Source organism: Gorilla gorilla, chromosome 10, assembly GCF_029281585.2.
Source record: "Gorilla gorilla gorilla isolate KB3781 chromosome 10, NHGRI_mGorGor1-v2.1_pri, whole genome shotgun sequence".
Lineage (NCBI taxonomy): Eukaryota > Metazoa > Chordata > Mammalia > Primates > Hominidae > Gorilla > Gorilla gorilla.
The window spans coordinates 148,537,755-148,564,764 of NC_073234.2; the positions used below are offsets into that span (position 1 = coordinate 148,537,755).

The window sequence follows — 27,010 nt, forward strand, 5'->3', positions numbered from 1 at the left end:
TTGAGTTCGCGGGGCTCCGTTCTTCGCGCATGCGCACATGCACTCGTGGTAATGCTTGCAGGTGGCCCGTTCTTCCTCTTTGTCCTTCGCTGCCACGTGAGAGGGGAGTGTACGCGTGTGCGCGCGTGCGAGTGTGCGCGTGTGCAGTCCCCGACTCGTCCCGGCCCGTTCGGAGCCGCCCGGGAGCGCACAAAGGCCGACGGTTTGGGCGCGTGCGCGGGACACGGGGGGGGGGGGGGGGGGGGGGCCGGGCGGTGTCACGTGATCGCGAGGCCGCGGGCGCGCGGGCGCGGGCGCGACTCGGCGGCGGCGTCTTTTGTGAGTTCAGTGAGTTTATTGCGGGCCCGGCGCTGGGGGCTCCGGGAATGGCGGGGGAGGCGCGCGGGAGTGGCCGCGGGGAGCTTCGGCTTCAAGGCCCTGGGCGTCCGCGCGCGGATGCGGGGCTGGGGCGGGTTGGGGCTGGGCCGGGTCGTGAAGATGCCGTGGGCCGCGGAGCTGCGCGGATTCTGGGCTGTGGGGCGGGCACGGCCTTTCCGGAGGCGCCGCTCCTGGGCAGCCTTTCAGGCGGGCGTGGAGGCGCCAGCCTCGGGCGCGTTTAGCCTCGACCGCGGGCCAGCCCGGTTGCCGCGCCGTGGCCCTAAGGAGCGGCTGCCCTGCTGGACCGCATCCACCAGCAGCCTGGCTCTGCCGCTGTCGAAGGAGGCTTTTAAAGCGCTGGGGTTACAGGTGTGAGCCACCATTCCTGGCCGTGTATTTTTTAATGGTTACATTTATTGACTGTTTTAAATTTTTTAAATGACTTTTGCTTTTGGTATGGTGTAGCGAAATCTCCCCTCAAATTATACATATATTCATTCACCTGTGGTTTTTTTTTTTAGACATTCTTAGGGTTTCCATTATTTTAAAATTTAACCCACTGAAAGTAGTTGTATGAAATAGCTACGTTTATTTTCTTTCAAATATTCTTGTATTCATTAAATAATTTAGTGTTACTGATGGCTTTGAAATGCTACATTTATTACCTGCTGACTCTTGCATATTTAGACAGTTCTGCTTTTTTTCATCTGTATAACTTCTCTGGAGCCAGTGTCAAATGTTATAATGATTATAATTTGTATGTATTACAGTGGGCGTGTTCACACTCATTATTTTGTATTTCCAAAAGCATCCAGGCCCGGTGTGGTAGGGCATGCTTGTAGCCCCAGCTACTCTGTAGGTTGAGGTAGGAGGATCACTTGAGCCCAGGAGTTCAGGGCTGCAGTGAGCTATGGTTATGCCATTGCACTTCAGCCTGGACAACACAGTAAGACCCTGTCAAAAAAAAAAAAAGTGTCCGAATTGTTCTTGAACCTTTTTTCTTACACATAAACTTTAGAATTTTGAGATTCTGATTGGAGTCGAATGAGTTGTATAAATCATTTGAGGTCAAATTATCTTCACAATCTGAAGTCTTCCTATCCCAGAATAAAATCGAATTATAAATTTCTTTAATTCTATTTTTATAGTTCTCATTGGTGTTTTTAGTATGCTTCATATGGGTCTTGATATTCCTACATATTTTATGTATTTTGTCAATTATGAGTCGGATTTTATTTTTTTGTTATTTTATGTAAGTTGTTTATATCTTACAGAAATAAGGTTATTGACCTGGAAAGATGTTCTTCACATAATGGGAAAAAAACAAAAACAGCTTTTAAATATGACCATATGCTTCCATTGTATGAAAAATATCACAATAGTTTCCATCATCTCAAGAATGGTTACCTGTGGTGAGATCATAGATAATAGTTCTTATTTAGCTTGTGTATGTTTTTTATATTTTGCCATCATATATTACTTTTATAATAATAATTATAGCTAGTATATGTTTCGTGTGACTGTGCCAGCTTTTGTTCTAAGATTTATGTATTATCACAATTTAAGGTATAAAGGAGTCATTTCTTGTATAACTGGGAGAAACTGCTGTGTGTTTCTGAGTTGGCACTGAAGTTTGAACCACAAAAAGGCATGAAAAAGAAAGTGCTGCTTGTTAGTGTGATACAGTTGAGGCAGGGCGTCCTTCATTTATATTTTTGTGGGAATTAGTGACTGAATGTGTGCATGGGAATAGGAGCTGACTCCAGGATTTATGTTGTGTGTGTTTGTGCATGTAGATACGCACAAATGACAATATGACTTTAGTATTCATGCTTTGAATATAGCAGGATAGAGAATTAACATTTGAATTTTGCTACTTACTAAATGTGCAATCACAGGCACATTTTACAATCACTCATTGTCCCAGTTTTCTCTCTGTAAAATGGAGATTACGTTAAACGCCTTATAGGGTTGTGCATGAGTTAAATTTAAAATGCTTAGTATATTGTCTCACATACAGAAAGCACTGGAATGTTAGCTGTAACTGTTATTACGAGGCCCCAGTCGCTTTCCTTTTAACACCTCATTTGTTTCTTAGACTCCCATTGTGAGGACCACTTTATCTTCACCATTTTAGCAAGTACAGAAATTGAGGCTTTGAAGGCAAGAAAGGAGGGGGAAAAACAGTAACCACAATAAACATTAAATGTATTCAATTTGTCAGTTAAAAGACACACTGTTGGTTTGGATTTTTTTTTTTTTTGAGATGGAGTTTCCCTTTTGTTGCACCAGGTTGGAGTACAATGGCACGGGCTGCAACATCCACCTCCCAGGTTCAAGCAACTCTTCTGCCTCAGCTTCCCAAGTAGCTGAGCTTACAGGCGCGTGCCACCACGCCTGGTTTATTTTTGTATTTTTAGTAGAGACGGGGTTTCATCATGTTGGTCAGGCTGGTTGAACTGACCTCAGGTGATCCATCTGCCTTGGCCTCCCGAAGTGCTGGAATTACAGGCGTAAGCCATCGCTCCTGGCCAATTTGGATTTTTTTTTTTTTTAAACACTAATAAATTTGAGCTCTGAGCTGCTTATAAGGGACAAAGATAATGATGCTAAGATTTTTAGTGTAGTTGACCAGATGATAACATACCAGGTAAATACCAAAAGAATGCTGAAGCCAGGTGTGGTGTTGTATGCCTGTAATCCCAGCACTTTGGGAGGCTGAGGTGGGAGAATTGCTTGAGCCCAGGAGTTTGAGACTATCCTGGGCAGCATAGCGAGATCCTGTCTCTACAAAGAAAAAAATACAAAAACAGTTAGCTGGGCATGGAGGCACACAAACCTGTAGTTCCAGCTACGTGGGAGGCTGAGGCAGGAGGATCCCTTGAGCCTGGAGTTCAAAGTTGCAGTGAGCTATGATTGTGCCACTGCATGCCAGCCTGGGTTAGGGAGCAAGACCGTACCAAAGGAAAAAAAAAAAAAGAATGCTGATGTTGCAGACTTCATCTAAGATAAAATAGATTTTAAGGCAAAAAGCATTATTTGGGGTATGAAGCGTTGTTACACAATGATTTTTTAAAACCCCTATTTAACCTTGACGCATCAAACAACATAGCCATAAGCATATAATCCAAACATCAGCAGAATTATAAGGAAAAACTGACCAATCTCTAGTCATATTGTGAGATTTTAACCCATTTCCTTCTGAAATGGGTAGACAAAAATGGCAGACAAAAGTTAAGGATATATTAATAGAAGATTTTAATAGGAAACTAGGCTCAGAATGGTGAAATTTGTTTGTTTTTGCCAAAAGTCATCTAGCTGGTAAAGGAAAAAGTTGATTGAAACTCAAATCTGTTTTAATACAAATCATGTAAACTGTGTTTTTCCTAACAGCACCTGTTAAACTGATTTGCATTTCAGCATTCACAGTGAATACTGAGTGAATCTCACAATTACTTTATTTCTGATATTTCCTTATCTGTTTACAGAGACCTAGGCTTCAACTGTTCCATTTTACTATATTCTGTTTCCCTGAGAACGCTGTTTCAGTTATATAGCAAGCGTACCTCTGGCCTTAGATGATCATGAATTCCAAGTTCCTAGCAAGAGAGAAAGAGATTTCATGTGCAATGTGAATATACCAGTTGAAGTACATTTCTCCCGAAGTCCACAGATCCTGGTCCCTACAAATAAGCCTGCTCATGTGAGATAAGAAAGGAGTTCCTGGAACCAGGAATTCATTCTCATTGTAGAAGACCTAGCTGAGACCTCACTCCACAGTTTTGGGGCAGAAGCAGAAGAGACGCACAGTAGAACTGATCTCAGCCTTGCTGATCATCTCATACAGCAGCAGAAAATGACCATGTTACAGGTGAGTTGATTGTTGAGTTCTTATTTTTTCCCAGGGAATTAGAAGAAATGTATAAGCCTTCCGGTGAAAAAGAAAAGTTTAAATAGTTAAGAAATCAGAGGAAAATAGCCTCAGATGATCAGGATTGGAACAAAATTGGCACAGTGATGTATTAACTACTGGACCATGACAGGTTCTTAGGGTTGAGTATTTATAGCATATTTAAAGCCATAACATCTTACATAATTACTGCATTTGAGCTGCAAACTTTGTTTTCAAATTTTTGGTAGTCGTAATAGAGAAATGTGAGCTTTTATATGCTTTGCATCGTTTAAAGGTAAAAGCAAACTGATTGCCCATAGGAAGTAAATATTTCTTGGTTATCGGGTGTCCATTTCTTTTTCCTTGATGAAGTCTTGTGAATGAGAGATATGCAGTAGTTCCTCCTTATCTGCAGTTTTGCTTTTTGCAGTTTCAGTTTTCCAATTTCCCATGGTTTGAAAATATTAAATAGAAAATTTCAGAAATAAGCAATTGGTAAGTTTTAAATTGCTTCCTGTTCTGAGTAGCATGATGAACTCTTGCACCATCCCACCCAGGACCTGCCTCATCCCTTGGTCCAGCAGATCCATGCTGTATATGCTGCTTACCTGTCAGTCACTTAGTAGCCATCTGAGGTGTCAGATCAGCTCATGGTATTGCAGTGCTTGTATTTTAGTAGCCCTTATTTTACTTAATAATGGCTCCTAGACATAAAAGTAGTGATGCTAGTAATTCGGATATACCAAAGAGAAGCTTTAAGTGAAAAGGTGAAAGTTCTCAACATAACGAAAAATACAGGCTGAGGTTGCTAAGATCTACAGTAAGAACAAATCTATTCATGAAATTGTGAAGAAGGAAAAATAAATACATGCTAATTCTGCTGTCACACCTCAAACTGCAGAAGTTATAGTCTCAGTGTATGGTAACTTTTATTACACTATGTTGTCATAATTGTTCTATTTTATTATTGTTGTTTATTTTTTACTGTACCTAATTCATAAACTGAACTTCACCATAGGTATGTATGTGTAGGAAAAAAGCGTAGGCTTTATAGGGTTTGGTTCTATCTGGTTTCAGGCATCCACTGGAGTCTTGGAACATCTCCTTTGTGGATAGGTGGGGGCTACTGTGGTGGGTAATGTTCTCTAGAGAAACGCTAATAAACGCATGAACCTTACGGCATTTTTCATAGCGTTCTTCAGAGTATGTCCCAAGGGTAGAATGCCAGAGCAGGACTTCATGACCATAATTATTTACTTTTTCCCTTTTTAAACTGTAAGGCCTAATTTACATGCAGAAAAGTACGTTTTAAAAAATACAGTTTGATGAATTGTTATCAGTGGAATATGCATGAAATCACCACTCAGATCAGGAAATAGAATATTCTTAGCCCAGATGAGTCCCTTCATGTGCCCTCTCCCAGTCGTCACAACCTCTTCCTCCTGACAGAGGTAACCAGGATCCTTTTTTGGTCACCATTTCCTGACTTTATAGTTCTGCTCCTATCTGTGCGTTCTTAAACACTATATTTGATTTTGTCTGCTGTAGTGTGTGCTCATTTTATTTATTTTGTCTGTTGTAGTGTATGCTCACTTCTGTCTTCTTTCACTTCACATTTTGTGGCATTCACTGCAATTGCAACTGCAGTCCTTCCCCCAGTTGAGGTGGCTTCTTTATTTTTTATTTTTTTTTGAGATGGAGTCTCACTCTGTCACCCAGGCTGGAGTGCAATGGCACAATCTCAGCTCACTGCAACCTCTGCCTCTAGGGTTCAAGCGATTCTCCTGAGTAGCTGGGACTACAGGCACACGCTCCCATGCCTGGCTAATTTTTGGTATTTTAGCAGAGACGGGGTTTCACTGTGTTGCCCAGGCTGGTCGCGAACTCCTGAGCTCAGGCAATCCGCCTGCCTTAGCCCCCCAAAGTGCTGGGATTACAGGTGTGAGCCACTACGCCCGGCCAACATTTTTTAAATGATCATTGCATAGATGGTTTATTTCACTGGGAGTTGGAAAATGGTGACAGGTTACTTTGATCATTTCTTCTTGATCAGCTAGAACACTGCTTTCCAGCATGACAGAATCTAGAATCTATCAAGGCACAGGTTTAATCTTTTTGTCCCAGACCTGCCGTTAGCCATTTCTACAGTAAATGGTATCTGAAATTTTGTTATTTGAAAGAATTTTCTTGCCAAAACATGGAAATACGCAATATTTTGGCATATTGACTTTGTATACGGGAGCTTATTTTTTAAATTTTTTTTATTTTTTTTGAGGCAGAGTCTCACTCTGTTGCCCAGGCTGGAGTGCAGTGGCACAGTGTTGGCTCACTGCAACCTCTGCCTCCCGGGTTCAAGTAATTCTCCTGCCTCAGCCTCCTAAGTAGCTGGGATTACAGGTATGCCACCACACCCAGCTAATTCTTGTATTTTTTTTTTTTTTTTCAGTAGAGATGGGGTTTCACCATATTGGTTAGGCTGGTCTTGAACTCCTGACCTTGTGATCCACCCGCCTCGGCCTCCCAATTAAAGGTGTAAGCCACCACGCCTGGCCAGGAATTTCTTAAGCTCACTTATTAGTTCTAGTGATTTTTCTTTATATTTGATTAGATTTTTCATGTTAAGAAAAACATCAGCAATAACTTTTTTTTTTCTTTTTGTTTTAAGAGACATGGTCTGACTCTGTCACCCAGGCTAGAGTGCAGTGGCACAATCATAGCTCACTGCAGCCTTGAACTCCTGGAATCAAACATGCCTCCCACCTCAGCCTCCCAAGTAGATGGGACTACAGGCACCTACTACTAAGTACAGCTAGTTTAAATTTTTTTTTTTTTTTTGGTAGTGTCAGGTTCTCACTGTATTGCCCATGCTGGTCTGGAACTCCTGGCCTCAAACAATTCTCCTGCCTCACCCTATCAAATAGTTGAAATTATAGGCATGAGTCAGCACACCTGGCCAGATCATTTTAAGTAAATGTTTGGAAGAATCACCACTAAAACTACACAGATCTTGCATTTTTTTTGAGGGAAAGTTTTAAATTGTGGGATCAGTTTCTTTAGCAGTTACAGGATTAATTCAGATTTTGTTTCTTCTTGTTACTTTGGGTTCATTGTTTTTCAAAGAATATAGCTATTTGGCCGGGTGCAGTGGCTCACACCTGTAATCCCAGCACTTTGGGAGGCCGAGTAGGGTAGATCACGAGGTTAAGAGATTGAGGCCATCCTGGCCAACATGGTGAAAGCCCATCTCTATAATAATACAAAGAATTAGCCGGGCGTGGTGGCAGGCGCCTGTTATCCTAGCTACTTGGGAGGCTGAGGCAGGAGAATCGCTTGAACCTGGGAGACGGAGGTTGCAGTGAGCCGAGATTGCACCACTGCACTCCAGCCTGGGGCAACAGAACAAGACTCCATCTCAAAAAAAAAAAAAAGAATATAGCTATTTCGTCTAAGTTGTCAAGTATGTTGGCACAAGTTTGTAATATCTTTTTAACAGCTTTATTGAAGTATGATCTCAATAAGATCCACCATTTTAATGTATAATTCATTGATTTTTAAGTAAACTTATGCTGTATAAACATCATCACAATCTAGTTTTAGAAGATTTTCCTCACCCCAAAACAATCTTTGTGACATTTTTGGTCAATTCCTCTTCCCACCCCAGCCTAAGACAATCATTAATTTGCTTACTCTCAGCTGGGCACGGTGGCTCACACCTGTAATCCCAGCACTTTGGGAGGCCGAGGTGGGTGGATCACCTGATGTCAGGAGTTCGAGAGCAGCCTGGCCAACATGGTGAAACCCCATCTCTACTAAAAATACAAAAATTAGCTGGGCGTAGTGGCAGGTGCCTGTAATCCCAGGTACTCAGGAGGTTGAGGCAGGAGAATTGCTTGAACCTGAGAGGCGGAGGTTGCAGTGAGCTGAGATTGGGCCACTGCACTTCAGCCTGGGTGACAGAACAAGACTGTGTCTCAAAAACAAACAAATAGAAATTAAGTGGGTGTGGTGGCATGCACCTGTAGTCCCCATTTCTCAGAAAGCTGAAGTGGGAGGATCACCTGAGCCCAGGAGGCAGAGGTTACAGTGAGCTATAATTGTGCCACTGCACTGCAGCCTGGGTGACAGAGCAAAACTCTGTCTCAAAAAAGAAAGAAATTTGCAGTTATCTGAATTGCTGTTCCCTTTAAGTGATGTGATTTTTTTTCTTTCTGGCCATTTATGATGTGTCTGGGTATGGATTTCCTTATGTTTATTGCCTGGCATTCACTGAACTTCTTGAATTTTTTGGTTTATATCTTTTGCCAGTTTTACGGAATATTCAGCTATCATTTCTTGAGACTTTATTTTCACCATGCTCTTTCTTTTCTCTTTCTGGGACTCCTATGACACTCACATTAGAGTCTTTGGTATTATTTGATAGTGTCGTGAGCTCTGTTCATTTTTAAGTCATTTTCTGTCTGTTCAAAACTGACAGTTTCTGTTGATCTGTCTTCAAATTCTCTGACTCCTCTTAAAGTGTATTGTGTGCTGTGAGGGTCAAATTTATTTTTTGATTTTCCGGTGGCATTCTAGATTTTTAAAAGATGTGTGCTTGTGTTTTCTTTTTATCTTAGGAGACTTTGAGACAGAAATCCATCTTGATCCAAAATCTAGTCACCTTTCTAAAATCTGTTTGGTTCTATCATTCCCTTTCTTGTAAGGTCTTTGATGGCTAACTTGGCAACAAGAAAGTGTCCTAGCTAAGCTAACCACATTCTGCCCCAGCCCCCACTGTGGCCTTTAATCTCATCACTATCCCATTCCCTATTATCCTGTCAGACTGATGTTTTTGTATCTCTTCAGTCCTCACAGTTTTTTTTTTTTTTTTTAAATCAGAGCTGCTGCCTCCCAGAATGTCTTTGCATCCTCTTTTTTTTGTGGAAAACAACTAATTTTCTAAAACCCATTTCAATTTTACCTTTTCCATAGAGCCTAACTCTACACTCAAATAGAGTGAAGTGCTGCCTGCTTTTTATCCACACTGTGCTCTCCTTTATTTCTTAGTTACTATAAGTTTATTTTATTTGTAAGTGCATATTTGCAGCCCTCTGTAAGACAATGCGACTTTTGAGAGTATTATTTTATTATTTTCCTTCTTGGTATTTTAGTGTATTGGTTTGTTTTTGAGATGGGGTCTCACTCTGTCACTCAAGCTGCAGTGCAGTGGTGCAATCACAGCTCACTGATGCCTCGACCTCCCAGGGTCAAACAGTCTTCCCATCTCAGCCTCCCAAGTAACTGGGACTACTGGCATGTGTCACCATACCCAGCTAATATTTATATATATTTTATATTATATATATTATATATAATATTTATATATTTTTATATATTTATATTATATATTATGTATTATATTATTTATATATATATAATACAGGTCTCACTGTATTACTTAGTTTGGTCTCAAACTTTTGGGCGCAAGTGATCCTCCCGCATTGGCCTCCAAAGTGCTGGGATTATAGGTGTGAGCCACCTTGCCTATCCTATTTTCTTTCTTTTGCTACTACCTCTTCCAGTGCCAAATTTGAGGTGCAGTAAAGATTTTGTTGGTGGTTCAGGGGGTTTAAAGTCACCTATTCCAGTTTGCATGTCTTCTGTGAAAGTTGTCAGAATCAAAATGGAGTCACTAGTGTTAATTTTTTTAACCCCTACAGGTAGAGCTTGGGAAGCCTGTGAAAAAAGTGTTCTCACACTTGCATGCCTGATAAAAATTATCACAAAAGACTGCAAAAGCCACAGCCTCGTACAAAGGCCATTGAAGCCTTATACAAAAAATACTTTTACTGGGACATCTGCCCAGCAGCTGCCTGTCCAGCTTTGGACTGGTGTCACCCTTGTTATTGATCTTTGTAGCCAAGGGTAACTGTTTCAAAACAATTACGTGATGCACCTCATTTTTTTCCTTTAAAAACTTTTGTCTTTCTTCCCATCTAAGTACTAACCAGGCCCGACCCTGCTTAGCTTCCGAGACCAGACGAGACTGGGCGCGTTGAGGGTGGTATGACTGTACTGGCTGTAGACACCTTCATCTTTCTTTACCTCCCTGAATACACGTGTAGTTTACTATGGCACCTGTCTTCTCATGGCAGTACTCTGTTCCCAAACAAACATTTTCTTCTGGAGAGGCTCTCTTTAATCTTTAGGTTAACAGTTGTATAAATGGAAGGATGGAAGAATGCACAGTGACATTTTATCACACAAAATATGCAAAGGTAGGGAGGGACACAGTAGGCATTTTGTATAACTTGTTATAAGAATGAAGTGCTAAAGCTCCAATATTTTTTTCTCACATCATACAGTGTTAACTGCTTCAGATTTACCAAGATTGTGCTCTTACAGGAGTCATTCTCATTTGACGATTTATCTGTGGACTTCACCCAAAAGGAGTGGCAGCTACTGGATCCCTCTCAGAAGAATTTATACAAGGATGTGATGTTGGAGAACTATAGCAGCCTAGTGTCACTGGGTAATAAAAGCTTTCTTGAGGACCTTTGACTATGCCCAATGCATTGCCTTTTATTTTTAGTTGCTGGGAAGTTTCAGAAGCCTATAGCTAGGCTTCTGAAATTTTTAATGATTTTAGACCTGAAACTTAGATCACAGTTGCTTGGACTATGACACGAAGAAAGTATTTGGGTCTCACCTTTCAATAATGAAGTCGTAAGTTTGTTATGCAGCCTCTGAAACTTAAGTAGTAATAGTTTGAGCAGTAGTGGTAGCACCTAATGCATATAACTTACTATATGCCACATCTTATACCAAGTGCTTTACGTATATCAACTCATTTAGTCATCAGAGCAATCCTATGTGGCAAGTACAGTCATTATCCATTTTTCCTGATGAGAAGATCGAGGCCAAGAGAGGTTAAGTAACTTTCCCAAGAACTAACAGCTAGTAAATTAAAGAGCCTGGATGTAAACCCAGGCTTACTGGCTCCAGAGCCTCTGAAGTGTTCAGTGGCTTTGTACTAGACCCTATTAGCCACCAAGGGAGACCGTTACTGTAACTTTGAGAATTACTTACTCTGTTGAGGTACAGCTTCATCAGGCCAACTTTGATGTGAAACCTTGCTCATCTTTAGAGGCCCTAAACCCCAAGCAGTTGGGCCCAAGGCCTTTGTGATTTTTCCCTTAACAGGGTATGAAGTTATGAAACCAGATGTCATCTTCAAATTGGAGCAAGGAGAAGAGCCGTGGGTAGGAGATGGAGAAATTCCAAGTTCAGATTCTCCAGGTGAGTGTATGAGAACCAGGCAGATGGGAGAGAGCAGAAGCCCCATGTCATCTGGTCAGTGACGGGTGGGCTAGTCAGTGATGGGTGGGCTGGTCAGTGATGTGTGGGCTGGTCAGTGATGGGTTGGCTGGTCAGTGACGGGTGGGCTGGTCATTGATGGGTTGGCTGGTCAGTGATGGGTTGGCATCTCTGAAATGTGCTTTAAGGATCTCTTTTCAAAATCTCTAAACCTTTGGTGGTGCCTCAGAACAATTGACATTAGCTACTCAAGTAACTCACATTTAGACGTAGCTTCTTTGTAGCTTAAAATGAAATGTGTCCTGCTTATCTTGGCCATGACGTTATTCTCTGTAACATCTGGGACCTTGACTTCTTGTTTGGTATTCTGTCCTCTCACATGTTTGATCCCATTCAGTCCCTCCCCCTGTGGTGAAAGACACCTCCGTTTGTACATGGAAGCATCTTGATTTTGTCTTCAATTTGGGTTCTCTGATGCCCAAACGCCCCAATCTGTTCAGTCTCATTATATTAGAAAATGGAGCCGTCATTTCTCCCAATTTATCCTTATCCTCCCTTTAAAATTAAGTTCCTTTGTGTTTTTTTCTATAGATTAGACACCATGAAGTATATGAATAATCCCTTTCTTGTTTTTTTTTGTTTTTTTTTTTTTTTTGAGAGAGAGTCTTGTTCTGTCACCCAGACTGGAGTGCAGTGGTGCGATCTTGGCTCACTACTCCACCTCCTAGGTTCAGGCGATTCTCCTGCCTCAGCTTTCTGAGCAGCTGGGACTACAGGCACATGCCACCATGCCCGGCTAATTTTTTTTGTATTTTTAGTGGAGACAGGGTTTCACCATGTTGGCCAGGCTGCTCTCAAACTCCTGACCTTGTGATTCCCGCTTTGGTCTCCCAAAGTTTTGGGATTACGGGTGTGAACCACTGCATATGGCCGAATAACCCCTTTCTACCATCCTTTCATGTTGTTTAAAAATTTTTTTTCTATTGGGAAAGTATCTTTTTAAAGCCTTCCTCCCTCAACTTCCGCTTAAAACTAGGTCCATGATGTCTCATTTCTGAAGTTGTCAAATTGCTGGATAGATCCAGATTCTAATATTTTACAGGCTATCTTAATGATACCACCGTATTTTATCTCCTGAAACATCCCACACTACTCTGATCAGTTGAACCTCTTTACTCATTATCTGCTTTGTGACATTGACTTACTTCAGTTTCCCTCAAAAGCAGACCCTCAGATACTTATGTGAGTGTAAGAACTTATTGGGGACATGGTCCCCACAAATGTAGTGAGAGAATGGGCAAGTCAGACCATGGAAGTGCTGGGGGCATTAATGCCAGTGAAGGATGGGCTGACGCTCCGACTACTGCTGTGGGTGGTGGATGCTCAGTTCTCCTGAGTGCCTCTGAGGCAGTGTGAGAATATTCCTCAGTCTTGATACTCTGAGGTACCAGGAAGCCCAGGTATTTATGTACTAACTCCCATCTCTCAGTCCGGAGGTTTGCTCTGCCATAGTAAGTATCCAGAATGTCCAGGGTCCCTGCATACAGACCAATCTTGTGCTTTCAGCTCAAGAAAGTTCTTGGGTAGAGAGTTGTGAGTGCCTCGGGTAGGAATCATGTCAGAGTATGGGCGAGGCAGTGGCAGCATCTGCTATAGACTTGTAATCTCTGCTTTCAGGGACCTCCATAGTATGACACTACTGCTGCCTGTTCAGTTATTTCTTCCTATCTCCCATTCATGGTCAGTTCCATTTAAACATTTCTCAAGTGTTTTTAGATATGTAACATCTTGAACTTTTGATGGTATTATACTAGTTACCTAGAAATTCTTAATCCTTTCCATAGGAACTTGATTTTCACTGCATTCATATTTATGAAATGTTCCTTTACTACCCCAGCCTACATTTTTCTCAGCTTTTTCTGAAGTCCCATCTGTGACCTGATCGTAGTATATATAATATTTTTTAGAAGGTTGGTCCCTGAGCTTTGTTTGCACACATAGATGCAGGGGCTTATAATTAAATGTCTTCACTTTAGTTATAGAACATGTAACGTTCGATAAATTTCTTTCCAAAAGCCTTGTCTTTGTTTTTATAGACAGGGTCTTGGTCTGTTGCCCAGGTTGCATTGCATTGGCGTGATCATAGGTCACTGCAGCCTCAAATTCCTGGGCTGAAGTGATCCTCTTGCTTCAGCCTCCTGAGTAGATGGGACTACAGGTGTGTGCCACCATGCCTGTGTTTTGTTTGTTTTGTTTTTTGTTTTATGTGGTAAGACAGATTTGTAATTTGAGAAACTTCTTGTTGTTTTTATGTGCCCTTTTTAGTTGAGATCCACTCACCTAGTGGGTTTAATCCTTTACTGAAAAGGATTAGAAAGTAAGACCAGAAAATAAGTTGTAGAAGCATAACACTTAGTTAAGAAGATGAGATATTTGTGTTCTTTTTTAAAAAATTGAGCACTTAAAACATTGAGCATTTGTTTTATTGCAAGGCAGTGGAGAGCCTAATTAGCAAGATTACACAAATGGGGGCTGTGTGTCAGAGTCCCCAAGATCCCCCTATGTTCAGAGTCACTAGAAGGACTCACGGGACTCAGCATATTTGTACTTATGACTGAGATTTACTACAGTGACACTGTAAGGACACAGCTGGATCACAAATGAAAAAGGCACAGGCAGAGTCTCGAAGAACCCGTGTGCAGGCTTCCTAAGCTCCCTCCCTCCTGTAAGGGTCAAAGTTTACTATCCCTCTGCAGCAAAAATATAGTAACACATGTGTTTGATGTTTCTGCCCAGGAAGGACCATTAGAGATAAGTACCCAAGGTCTTTACTGGGAGCTGGTCATGTAGGTATTCTCTGCCTAACATGTGCTGATCATATTGTTTGTATACAGTCTCGGCATAGTAATTATCAGTTAGGAAATAGTAGGGACATTCCTGAAACCCATGTTCTCAGATGCCAGCCAGGGGCCAGTCTTGCAAGCAGGGCTTTCTATGAATGGTAGTTTTGGTCCTGATGCTCTTTTCTATCCGGACTACTTCAGATAAAATAGAATATTTATTGACTTCTTTTATTTTTAAGTTACTGTGCTAGGTACTATGGGTATATTAGAGCATTAGAGATATATATTTCCTGCCAACACAGTGTTTACTTGCTAGAGGACAAAAAAAGAACAGGGTAGTAAGTAAGCAGGAAAAAATTCAGATCCTGCTAAGTGTTGTTACAGAAATAAATTAGATGAGAGAATGGGTTAGTCTGCTCAGTCTGCCATGACAAAATACCATATTCTGGGGAGCTTAAACAACAGAAATTTATTTCTCAGTTTTGGAGATGGAAAGTCCCAAGATCAAGGTACCACCATGATCTTTTTCTGAGGAGGGCTGTCTTCCTGCCTTGTGGACAGCCACCCTCTCACTATGTGTTCACATGGCCTTTTCCCAGTGTGTACATGGAGAGAGAGAGAGAGAGAGAGAGATCTCTTGTGGGGTTTCTTTTTTCTTTTTCTTTTTTTGAGACAGGGTCTCTCTCACCCCGCCTGGAGTGCAATGGCACAATCATGGGTCACTGCATCCTTAACCTCCTGGGCTCAAGGGATCCCCCCAAGCAGCTGGGACCACAGGTGTGCAGCACCACACCTGGCTAATTAAAAACAGGTTCTTTTTTGTACAGGCACAGTTTCACTGTGTGGTCCAGACTCCTCTGAAACTCCAGGGTTCAAATAATCTGCCTGCCTCAGCCTCCCAAAGTGCTGAGATTACAGACGTGGGCCAGTGTGCCTGGCCTCATATCTATTTTTGTAAAGACAATAACCCTATTTGATCAGGGTCCTACCCTTATGACCTCATTTAATCTTACTTCCTTAGAGGTCCTATCTCCAAATACAGCCATTCTGAGAGTTAAGCTTCAATATACAAGTTTTGAGGAGACACATTTAGTCCATAACAGAGAATGACATGGGAAAACTAATTGTAGACATGAAAGATGTGAAATGAGCATGGGGAAAAGTGTCTCCAAAAGGAATGATAAATAACAATATGTGAAGTCAGAAAATGGTTTAGTTACTTTTAGGAACGGAATGGAAGCCCATGTGGCTGAGGTTGGTATGCCTGAGAGATACAGATAAGTTGGAGAGAGCATGGGAACTAGATCATACTCAACTTGTAGGCAATACAAAGGACTTATAATTGAGTCAAGAAATTTTGAAAAGTAAAATCTGATTTAGAATTTTGAAAGTTTAATCTGACTGCCAAATAGAAAATGTAATTGGAAGCAGGGAAACCAATTAGAAGGGTATTTCATTGAGGTAATGTGATAGTTTACAGCAGAGAAAGTGATGGAGAGAGTGGGACTATTTGGGATGCACCACAAATGACCAAATATAAGGCAATTCCATTTTTCTAATAGGAAAAAAAGTAAAGATGGGGGAAGGCAGATGTAAATTTAAAACACATACTTAAGTATTAATAGTTCAATAATTTGATAACATTTAAAATAACATGAATGTAAGTTTAATTTATAGATGTTTCATTTTCTGCACCCATATTCTCTGATACCATTTTATTGAAATGTCATAGACATCTCAAAATTAATATATTAGGCCTAACAGTGTCAATTGTGGGGGCTTGCACCTGTAATCCCAGCAATTTGGGAAGCTGAAGTGGAAGGACTACTTGAGCCTAGGAGTTTGAAACCAGCCTGAGCAACATGGTGAGACCCCATCTCTACAAAAGAATTCTGAAAATTATCTTGAGCGTGGTGGCACGCACCTGTAGTCCCAGCTACTCAGGAGGCTGAGTTGGGAGGATCACTTGAGCCCAGGAGTTCAAGGCTGCAATGAGCTATAATTGCACCACTAAACTCCAGCCTGAGTGACAGGGCAATCCCTGTCTCAAAAAACAAAATTAATATGTTTATAATGGGGTCTTGATTTTAACCCTCATATTTCTCCCTCAGTCTTCCTCAATTCATAAACACCATAATCTACCAAATTGTTCAAACTCCAAACCTAAGGGTAATTCTTGATTCTCTTTTTCCCTTTATTTTCTCCATACCAAATACATCAGCAAATCTTGTTGATTCTACCTCCACCATATAATCCTACAAATATATAACCTTCAGTTGACATTTAAATTTGTAGAATGTTTTCACATTACTGATTATCTTTCTTACCTCTAGGTACAACCTCACAAAAAATTTGAAATGTAGATTTTTATTGAAAAATGGGCCCAGCATGTTGGCTCATGTCTGAAACCCCAACACTCTGGGAGAGACCAAGTCTCTTACTGGTTTGGGAGGCTAAAGTGGGAGAATTGCTTGAGCCCAGGAGTTCAAGAGCAGCCTGGACAACATAGGGAGACCCCATCTCAACAAGAACAACAACAAAATTAGCCAGCTATGTGGTTGCACACCTGTGTATTCTGGCTGCTTGGGAGGCTTATGTAGGAGGATCTCCTGAGCCTGGGAGCCTGGGGGGTTGAGGCTGCATCACAACACTACACTTCAATATGGGCGACAGAGCAAGACCCTGTCTCAAAAAATACATATTTTGAAGTTCACTTATAATAGTATAAATGGTTATATCATGAGGATAATGGAAATAGAGCTATGTAACAAATGACTGTCAAACTGTCAGATTAGATTATTTTTAGAATGGGAACTTGGGTCTTGGGATAGTTTTAGTGAAAGTACACATGGATTTTAAAGTTCTGTGCCTGAATAGTTTAGATGAAAGATGATATGGTTTTGAAAATGTGTTGCATTAAGTGGCTTTCTTTTTCTTTTTTTTTTTTTTAGGTTATAAACATTAACTTGATTTAATCATTTTACAACATAAACATATATCAAAATATTACACTGTAGACAGATATATACAACTATTATTTTTCAATTAAAAATACAATTTTTTTTAAATTTAATTTTTCTTTTTCAATGAATCTTTGATTTCTTCACTTTAAACTCTTAGGTATTAAGCATACAAATGTTTAATGGCTTAGAATAGTACCTAACACATTATATGAGCCAAATACTAACTACTCCTCCAAACTATCTTTTTTCATAGCATTCTTCAAATACAAGATTATTCTGTATATCTTATTAAAATTTATTTTTCTGCCTTATCTAAATATTGATAAAAATAGAAGGTAGGGCATTTGCCTGCTTCATGAATTCCAAAATCAAAGGGCAGTTTTACTAATTATTTTTACATTCAGTAACTCATTTCTCTCACACAGTAAACACAAATATTATGTAACAGAACTATATTCATATTCTTCATCCTAAAAATGGAGAAAATTTTGAGTTATTTATTGATTGTAGTATAGGACTCATTCTCTATTTGTTCAAATTATTCAATGTCAAGTGCCTAGAATAATTGTTCATGACATACTATGAAATAGAAAATACTGATAGAGATGGATTACAAAAGTAAACTCAAAAAACATCCTATGAATTGTTTCATTATATATATAATAGAATATACTTATATCCACATAACAAAAAAATTAGATCTTTTTAGATAGAATAGCTGGTATAAACTGCTTAAGTTGTATATTTCATCAACACTTAATGAAAAACATCAGTTTCTCACAAAAACTTCAAGCAGTAGAAGAGGTAATATTTCTTAATTCATCTGTTAGCCAGTAATACCATAATACCCAAAGGAGACAAAAGAATCACAAGATGACTATGAAACAACATCCTATTTAAATTTAGACACAGAAATTCTCAGAAATATTTAAAAAAAGAATACAAAAAGATATAAGAATGATTACATACCATGACTAAGCAGGGTATTTTTGACAATGCAATGTTTGTTTAATATGATACAATATTACTTGAACAAAGTAAAAATGTAATAATTGAAATAGAAAAAGTTTGATAAATTCAACACCGATGACTGATAGAACACCAAGAAAACTATTAGAAGAAAACTTTTGAGACCTGCTAAAAGTCCTCCATGAAAAACCAAAATTGACCTGGCACAGTGGCTCACACCTGTAACCCAGAACTTTGGGAGGCTGAGGTGGAAAGACTGCATAAAGCCAGGAGTTCAAGACCATTCTGGACAATATAGGGAATCCCCATCTTTACAAAATATTAAAAAAAAAAATTATCTGAGCATGGTGGTGCATGCCTGTTGTCCCAACTACTCAGGCAGTTAAGGTGGGAGGATCTAAGTGGCTTTCTTAATAGTAATGTGAAGATGCATATGGCAAGTTTAAATAAAACTTTAGAATGAGAAACAATACACAAAATATTTCTCATTGTTTAAGCTTGAAATGACTAATCATTCTTTCAAATATTTTCATTTTCTTCTTAGTATTTACTACAGTGTATAGTTTGTTGTTTTAAAAATATTATTTATCTTTTCAATTACAATATAAATTTTATAATGACAGGAACTTATTTTTTTATTTTTTATTTTTATTTTTTGAGATGGAGTCTTGCTCTGTTACCCAGGCTGGAGTGCAGTGGCGTGATCTCGGCTCACTGCAACCTCCGCCTCCCGGGTTCACACCGTTCTCCTGCCTCAGCCTCCTGAGTAGCTGGGACTACAGGCGCCCACACCCAGCTAATTTTTTGTATTTTTAGTAGAGACGGGGTTTCACCATGTTAGACAGGATGGTCTCGATCTCCCGACCTCATGATCTGCCTGCCTCGGCCTCCCAAAGTGTTGGGATTACAGGCGTGAGCCACTGCTCCTGGCCTACAGGAACTTATTTTTTCTCTTGTGTCTCTAGTACCTTACACACTACCTGGACATAGTATATACTCAGAAAGTATTGAGTGAATTAATTACTCAAAACATTGGGTCAAAGCTTCTTCTAACCTTTTTTCTTTGCTTTTCATGTGTTTTTCACATTCCCCATTTAATAAACATATTTGTCAACAACCAAAGATGACTTAATCTCCAGTCAGTTTCCTATTTCTGTTTTTAGCATTTCCTTGCAATACCTGGAAGATAGTTATTATACTTGGGACTTATTTCAGACTCGGAAACTAAGCCTTAAAAGCAGCCAACCCCTCAGCATAGCATTTCTAGTTTTGTTTTGTTTTGTTTTGTTTTTAGAAAGCACAACCAAACAGATTTTTTTTGTTTCCTTTATAGAAGTCTGGAAAGTAGATGGTAACATGATGTGGCACCAGGATAACCAAGACAAGCTTAAAATTATAAAAAGAGGTCATGAATGTGATGCATTTGGAAAAAATTTCAATCTGAACATGAACTTTGTTCCTTTAAGGAAATCAAACAGTGAAGGTGACTTAGATGGATTGATTTTAAAACATCATTTAGATTTGCTTATTCCAAAAGGAGATTATGGAAAAGCAGAATCAGATGACTTTAATGTGTTTGATAATTTTTTTCTCCATTCCAAGCCTGAGGATACTGATACCTGGTTAAAATACTATGACTGTGATAAATATAAAGAGAGCTATAAAAAGTCACAGATTATCATATATCATAGAAATCGTTTAGGGGAGAAACTCTATGAATGCAGTGAATGTAGGAAGCGCTTCAGTAAGAAACCAAGTCTCATTAAACATCAGAGCAGACATATAAGAGACATAGCCTTTGGCTGTGGTAATTGTGGCAAAACCTTTCCCCAGAAGTCTCAGTTTATTACACATCACAGAACTCATACAGGAGAAAAACCTTATAATTGTAGCCAGTGTGGGAAAGCCTTCTCCCAAAAGTCACAGCTCACATCCCATCAGCGGACACATACAGGAGAGAAACCATATGAGTGTGGCGAATGTGGGAAAGCCTTCTCCCGGAAGTCACATCTCATATCGCATTGGAGAACACACACAGGAGAGAAACCCTATGGATGCAATGAATGTGGGAGGGCCTTTAGTGAAAAGTCCAATCTCATTAACCATCAGAGAATTCATACCGGTGAGAAGCCTTTTGAATGCAGGGAATGTGGGAAAGCCTTCAGCAGGAAGTCACAACTCGTTACACATCACAGAACTCACACAGGAACAAAACCTTTTGGATGTAGTGATTGTAGAAAAGCCTTCTTTGAGAAGTCAGAGCTTATTAGACATCAGACAATTCATACTGGAGAGAAACCCTATGAATGCAGCGAGTGTAGGAAAGCATTTAGAGAGAGGTCGAGTCTCATTAATCATCAGAGAACACATACAGGAGAGAAACCTCATGGATGCATTCAGTGTGGGAAGGCCTTCTCCCAGAAGTCACATCTCATATCACATCAGATGACACACACAGGAGAAAAACCCTTTATATGCAGTAAATGTGGGAAAGCCTTCAGCAGGAAATCACAGCTCGTTAGACATCAGAGAACTCATACGGGAGAAAAACCGTATGAATGCAGTGTGTGTGGGAAAGCTTTCAGTGAAAAATTAAGTCTCACTAATCATCAAAGAATTCATACAGGAGAAAAACCATATGTATGCAGTGAATGCGGGAAAGCCTTTTGTCAGAAGTCACATCTCATATCACATCAGAGGACACATACAGGGGAGAAACCCTATGAATGCAGTGAATGTGGGAAGGCCTTTGGTGAGAAGTCAAGTCTTGCAACTCATCAGAGAACTCATACTGGAGAAAAACCGTATGAATGCAGGGACTGTGAAAAAGCTTTCTCCCAGAAATCACAGCTAAATACCCATCAGAGAATTCACACTGGAGAGAAACCCTATGAATGCAGTCTTTGTAGGAAAGCTTTTTTTGAGAAGTCGGAGCTAATTAGACATCTGAGAACTCATACAGGAGAAAAACCTTATGAATGCAATGAATGTAGAAAAGCCTTCAGGGAGAAGTCAAGTCTCATCAATCATCAGAGAATACATACAGGAGAGAAGCCTTTTGAATGCAGTGAGTGTGGCAAAGCTTTCTCTCGGAAGTCACACCTTATACCACATCAGAGGACACATACGGGTGAGAAACCCTATGGATGCAGTGAATGTAGGAAGGCCTTCTCTCAGAAGTCACAGCTGGTTAATCATCAGAGAATTCATACAGGAGAGAAGCCTTATCGATGCATTGAATGTGGGAAAGCTTTCTCACAGAAGTCACAGCTCATCAATCATCAGAGAACTCATACAGTAAAAAAATCCTAGGAATACAGTTAATAGTAGTCTTTGACAGATCATCTTGGACTTCAGGAAATGCAATTATGATAATGTTTGTAGACAGTCACGTCGTGTTAGGTGTCTGTACTCCATGAGGATGAGAACTCTAAATGAGGTGGTGTATGGAAAGCCGATCATAATTCATAGAGTAGAGTGAACCTATGACTGCAGTGGATCTCAATAACTTTTAAAACCATAGACAAGCCTTATAGAGTAGAACATTCACAGCAAAGAAGAATCCTGTGAATGTCCAAAAGCCTTCCAGAAGTCAAGTCTCTTAAGCTATTAGAAATATTCCCACTGGGGATGAGGGAAAACCCCATGATTGCGGGAAATGAGGCAATATTTTTAAGAAATGACAGTTCATTGTACCTAAGAAAATGCTCTTAGGAATGAAGTTCTATGAAAGTACTAAATATGGGACAGTGCAACAAGTAACCAGACTATTTTGTATTTTGGAGAATTCATATTATGGAGAACCTAACAATTTAAAGACACTGGGAACACTTGCCCCTCAGTATAGTACTGTCAAGGGAAGCCATACACTTTTTATAGACATGGGTACCAAAAATACCCAATTCTAAGTGGTTGACAGATGTTCGCTTTGAAGTGTGAAGTTTTCAAAATATGTGAATAAATTGGTTATTGAAACATCTAAGACATTTCTTAGTGGTATTTGTGGCTTCTAGTGTCACATATGTTTTGTGTTTTGGACTTACCTATAATTTAATGTAATTGGGAGTATGAAATGCATATGCCTTTTAGTGCCTCTGATGTCTGTGAAGACAACACTACACACCACTGGTTTTTATTTTTTAACAATAATATAAAAAATGGAAACTCATGTAAAATGACTACATGAATAAGTACCTTAAGTGATAACCCATTTCTTTTAACTTATAGACATACATAAGGGGTCTTTTGTTTTTATGGACCTTTCTATTCAGTAACTGAAGCCAACATTATGTAAGTCTTCTGCATCCTCAGAGTCTGAGTAACAGTTTATATAAAATAAATATGCAAAGGCAGGAACCACAGAATAACCATAGTAATATATAACTGAGCAAAATAAAGATGTGTGAACTACATTACAACACCCAAACGAAATGAAATAAAGTAGTGCTGTATCAAATCTTTTTCTCATTTAGTGAGGTGCCTCCATATAGTATATATATATGTATCTTAAGTGATATGTAACCCAAATGCCACTATTTTAATTTACTGTGATAAAGTATCATGGATATTTTGTGCTGCTGTTATGCTTTTTGTGTTGCATAAAATATCTTGTAAAAATTAGATGGATAAATGAATTATTAAAAAATCACATTTCTGAAGATGTAAAGTATTAGGGAATTTTGTGCTGGAAAAACATTTTTGACATTCAAGGATGCCTATTTTATCTCCTAGCAAATTTCTGTGGTCCCTGGAAAAGTACAGATGATCCTGGACTTACAGTGGGGTTACCTCCCAATAAACCCATTGTAAGTTGAAAACATTGTAAGTCAAAAATGCATTTAATACACCCAACTTACCAAACATCATAGCTTAGCCTAGCCTACCTTAAACATTCTCAGAACACATTGTAATGCATCATCTATTTTATAAAAAGGTGTTGAATATCTGATGTAATTATTGAATACTGAAAGTGAAAAATAGTAGTTGTATGGATACCATTGTAATGTTGAGAAACTGTAAGTCACATCCTCTTAAGTCAGGAACTATCTGTATAAGGAAACAAGATTTCCATTTTATCATTTGAAATGTATTTGACTTTGTTTCACTAGTTGCATTATCCCCATGGAAAACTTCACATTGAGAACTTACCATTATATATTTCCATAAAAATGCATGAACCATCCCTTAGCTAAGTAAGGATTTTGTAATGTTCTCTCAATAATGTTGCTTGGCAAAGTTAATATTTTTTGTATGCTGATGAAATTTAGAAAAGTCCAATATTGAGCTTGATTGCAAACTTAGAAAAGCTCAAGACTTCTCCTTTTATGTTCAAATTGTTGTATCAGTATGGTATTTTGCACCTTTACCTTAAACAGTATTTTCTCCTTTAATTATTGATTTTGCAACATTTTGGGAAAGTTGGAATTTTAAATAAATGAATAATTTTCTAAACCAGAATACCAGTTCAACAGCCAAATAATTCTGTCTTTCCATGCTGTAATTTTAAAGCATTTAATTTTCCAACTTTTTGTTCATACTCAAGTGTATGAACTTCCTGGCTGGGCACAGTGGCTCATGCCTGTAATCCCAGCACTTTGGGAGGCTGAGGACCTCAAGTGGAGACCTCAAGTGGATCACTTGAGGTCAGGAGTTGAAGACCAACGTGTTCATGGCCAACATGGCGAAACCCTGTCTTAAAAAAAATTAGCCGGGCATGGTTGTGCGTGCCTGTAATCCCAGTTACTCAGGAGGCTGAGGCAGGAGAATCACTTGAACCTGAGAGGCAGAGGTTGCAGTGAGCCAAGATCGTGCCATTGCACTCCAGCCTGGGCGACAGAGCGAGCCTCTGTCAAAAAAAGAAAAGAAAAAGAACTTCCTACTTTTTAATATCTCAAATTCATTTTACTAGACGTGGGAGACCAACTAATGCAAATGAACAGTTACAGGGTGATGTTGTACTTTGTGATTTTTGCCCTATTTTTTCTTTCCATCTGTCACCATTCTCTTTCCAATCCCAGAGATTGATTCATTAGGTCTTGGAAATTCTAGATTATTCCATTAACTATTAAGCAGTTAAACCTGATACTTCCTACACTAGATAATGGAACTTCAACATTAGCCTATTGATTGCCCAAGAACAAACATTTTTTTCTAAATGTCAGGTGTTATGGGGAGGATTGATGCTGACAGCAGAGGTCTAGTTAAAAACTGATGCAGAGGTTCAAATACGTTGTGCAGTAATCGCTAGAACTCACCTTCTAAAGTGTCATGAGAGCTCTGATTCTGCAATTAGAGATTTTTTAATGTGTTTTTGAAATTACCTTGTAAACCACAAATCTGTGTCTCTGCATTGCCCCTTATTGGTTCCTACCACAAATTCTACGTCAAGAAGAAAGTTTTAAAGTTAGACTGGATTTATTTGTGATTTTATGGAGCACAATAAGGTACATTGAGATAGCATACTAAAGGAGGCCAAATACAGGAAGCATCATCTTTTCTTATTCTCTTACTGCCTGGATTTTCCCACTGACCTGGAATTGTGCACAGTTCTACAAAGGACAATTTACATTGTTTTCCTTTTACTAAGTAGTGGGTTTTCCTTAAGGTCCAGACTGAATTTTGAGACCTGTACCAGGATTGCCTTCTGTGTGACTTTTTCTTGCAGGATCTGACATCATTATCTATGGGTCCATATATTTGTGATACTTTGGTTTCAGGAACATCACTTTTAGAATGTTGACATAAAATGCACCCACAGAATGCCGTATTTATCAAAAGTAACTTTCTAGCAAAATCTACAGCAGTAGGCATTTGGAATCTGCATTTGAGACCTCCGCAGTCATTTGGTCATTCCAGCAATCTATGTCCAGGTTGTCAATTTCAGAGGTCTTATTAGTCTATACAGGTACCAATGAGCTTTCCAGATGTTCAACACCTACCCCTGGCCTAACTGCTGATAACCAACCATAACCTTGCAGATGCATGCATGTTTTCTGCACCTTGCTATCATTTTTCAGTCCATTTTTCACATGTATACATAGTGATTATTTTTAAATGCAACCCTGATTTCACATGCCTCATGTTGAAATATCGTGTGGCTTATTGTGGACTTAAAGTGTAACATTCTCCTTATGGTATGCAAGGACTTTTGTACAAACCAATGCCTATCTATCTGTCATTTCTGAAAACTTTTTCCTCCTATGCAATATTTTCTGGCCTCTGTGAACAACTTGTAGTTCCTTGAGATTTCTATTAGCACTTATGTTTTTGCAAATCTGCAATTGAAATGCCCTTGTTCCTTGTTAATGCCTATTGAATCTATATGAACCTGTACGTGTGTTTCTCACTGTGATAATATAATCATTGCATGTTTTATCTTTCCCACTAGAAAGCTTCTAGAAAGCTAGGACTATCTTTTTTGTCTATGTAATTTTTGCATCACAAGCTATATTTAAATGTGGGTGCTGTGAGTGGCTGTTTTCTGCCACATGGAGAAACATTGTCTGCAGTGAGAGAGAAGAATGAAGCCATGATGAAAGCAAAGTCAAGAAAGAGTCCCGATTGTGTTCCAGTACCTGGTTCTTCTGGTCTTCATGTCCAGGTCCACCTCTGCCCTTTTCATGTCTTGATTGTTGAATTCTTCTGTGAGATACTCCAAATATCCTAATAAATTCTCATGTTTGCTTCATCTGGCTCAAGTTGTGTTTGTTACAACCCAAATATTTCTAACAGAGGAAATCAGGCTATGTCGTAACTTGTTCTCTGGAAGTGGTTACTGAGAAGTTTGGGTGCAAGATGTCTATTGAGGATCAACAGCTGTGAAATGATTGAAGAAGAAGAAAGAAAACATTGAGCTGAGGAAGAAGTCAATTTGCACTGTGTTGGAGCCAGCAGGGAACTCTGGAACATGTACTGCCCATTGGAGTGCCTCGTGTTGAACCAAGACGGCCAGGCCCTTACAACCCTGCATTGCTCACCCCATCACCCAGACTCAGGCTGCCCTGGGAAGGAAGCAGCCTTAGGTGAAGCAGCTCTTTTCTTCAGTGATGCTGCTGATTTCTTAGGTGAAGCAGCTCATTTCAGCTGAGGCCAGCTTCAAAAGTGGAGGTTCTCTGCTGATGACTCTCCCTGCCCTGGGTAAGTCCCTCCTTGAGGAGAGATCTGAGTCATAATGCATGTTTCTGATCACGCAGTCCATCCTTCCCACCACTTAGATCCCCTTGTCTATGTTACATTTGGGAAGCTGCTGCTCTAGGATTCTGGTGGGGCTCTCTCTGAAGAGACACTAAGAAAAGGAAGATTCATAGGACAAACCACAGCCCCTAATGTTGCAGTTGCTTTCTGTATCATTAACTGTAGATTCTCATCACACCCTGTTAGCACCTCTGTGGACATAAGTGGCTTATGTGGTAGCTTGTCCCAGACCCTTATTCCTGAGGGGGTCAGAGCCCTGGCCACCATGTCCTTTTCAGATCCAAGTTGCTGTATTTATCCACTTACATCACAATGGGGCAAGGAAGTTCAAAGAGGCACCTAGGAGGGCCACCTGAGTTCCACTCCTTTTTTCTCCTGCCCTGTTGTGTAACAGCAGCCATACCTGCTGATGATCAGTGTCAATGCCCCAGCAAAGAGTGGCTTTTCTGGCATGCTGGTCCTTGGACACAAGGGTACAAAGTTCCATGCTGTATCTGTAG

At 39.8% G+C, this 27,010-nt stretch overlaps 1 protein-coding gene across 10 annotated transcripts; it reads left to right on the forward strand.

Annotated features, from left to right (window-relative positions):
• Positions 1–33: 33 nt before the first annotated feature.
• On the forward strand, positions 34–26,004 carry ZNF84 (zinc finger protein 84). Of its 10 annotated transcripts, none has more exons than XM_055357797.2 (6): positions 34–318; positions 1,632–1,769; positions 4,024–4,228; positions 10,631–10,757; positions 11,429–11,524; positions 19,651–26,004. In XM_055357797.2, the coding sequence occupies exons 3-6, from the start codon at positions 4,214–4,216 to the stop codon at positions 21,627–21,629; spliced, it is 2,217 nt and encodes a 738-aa protein (XP_055213772.1). In that variant the 5' UTR covers positions 34–318; positions 1,632–1,769; positions 4,024–4,213; the 3' UTR covers positions 21,630–26,004. The 10 variants fall into 10 exon arrangements, with proteins under 10 accessions (XP_055213772.1, XP_018894321.1, XP_018894322.1 ...); XM_019038778.4 differs by having other exon boundaries at positions 257–318; positions 3,846–4,228; XM_055357793.2 differs by having other exon boundaries at positions 258–327; positions 1,632–1,804; positions 3,846–4,228.
• Positions 26,005–27,010: the final 1,006 nt, after the last annotated feature.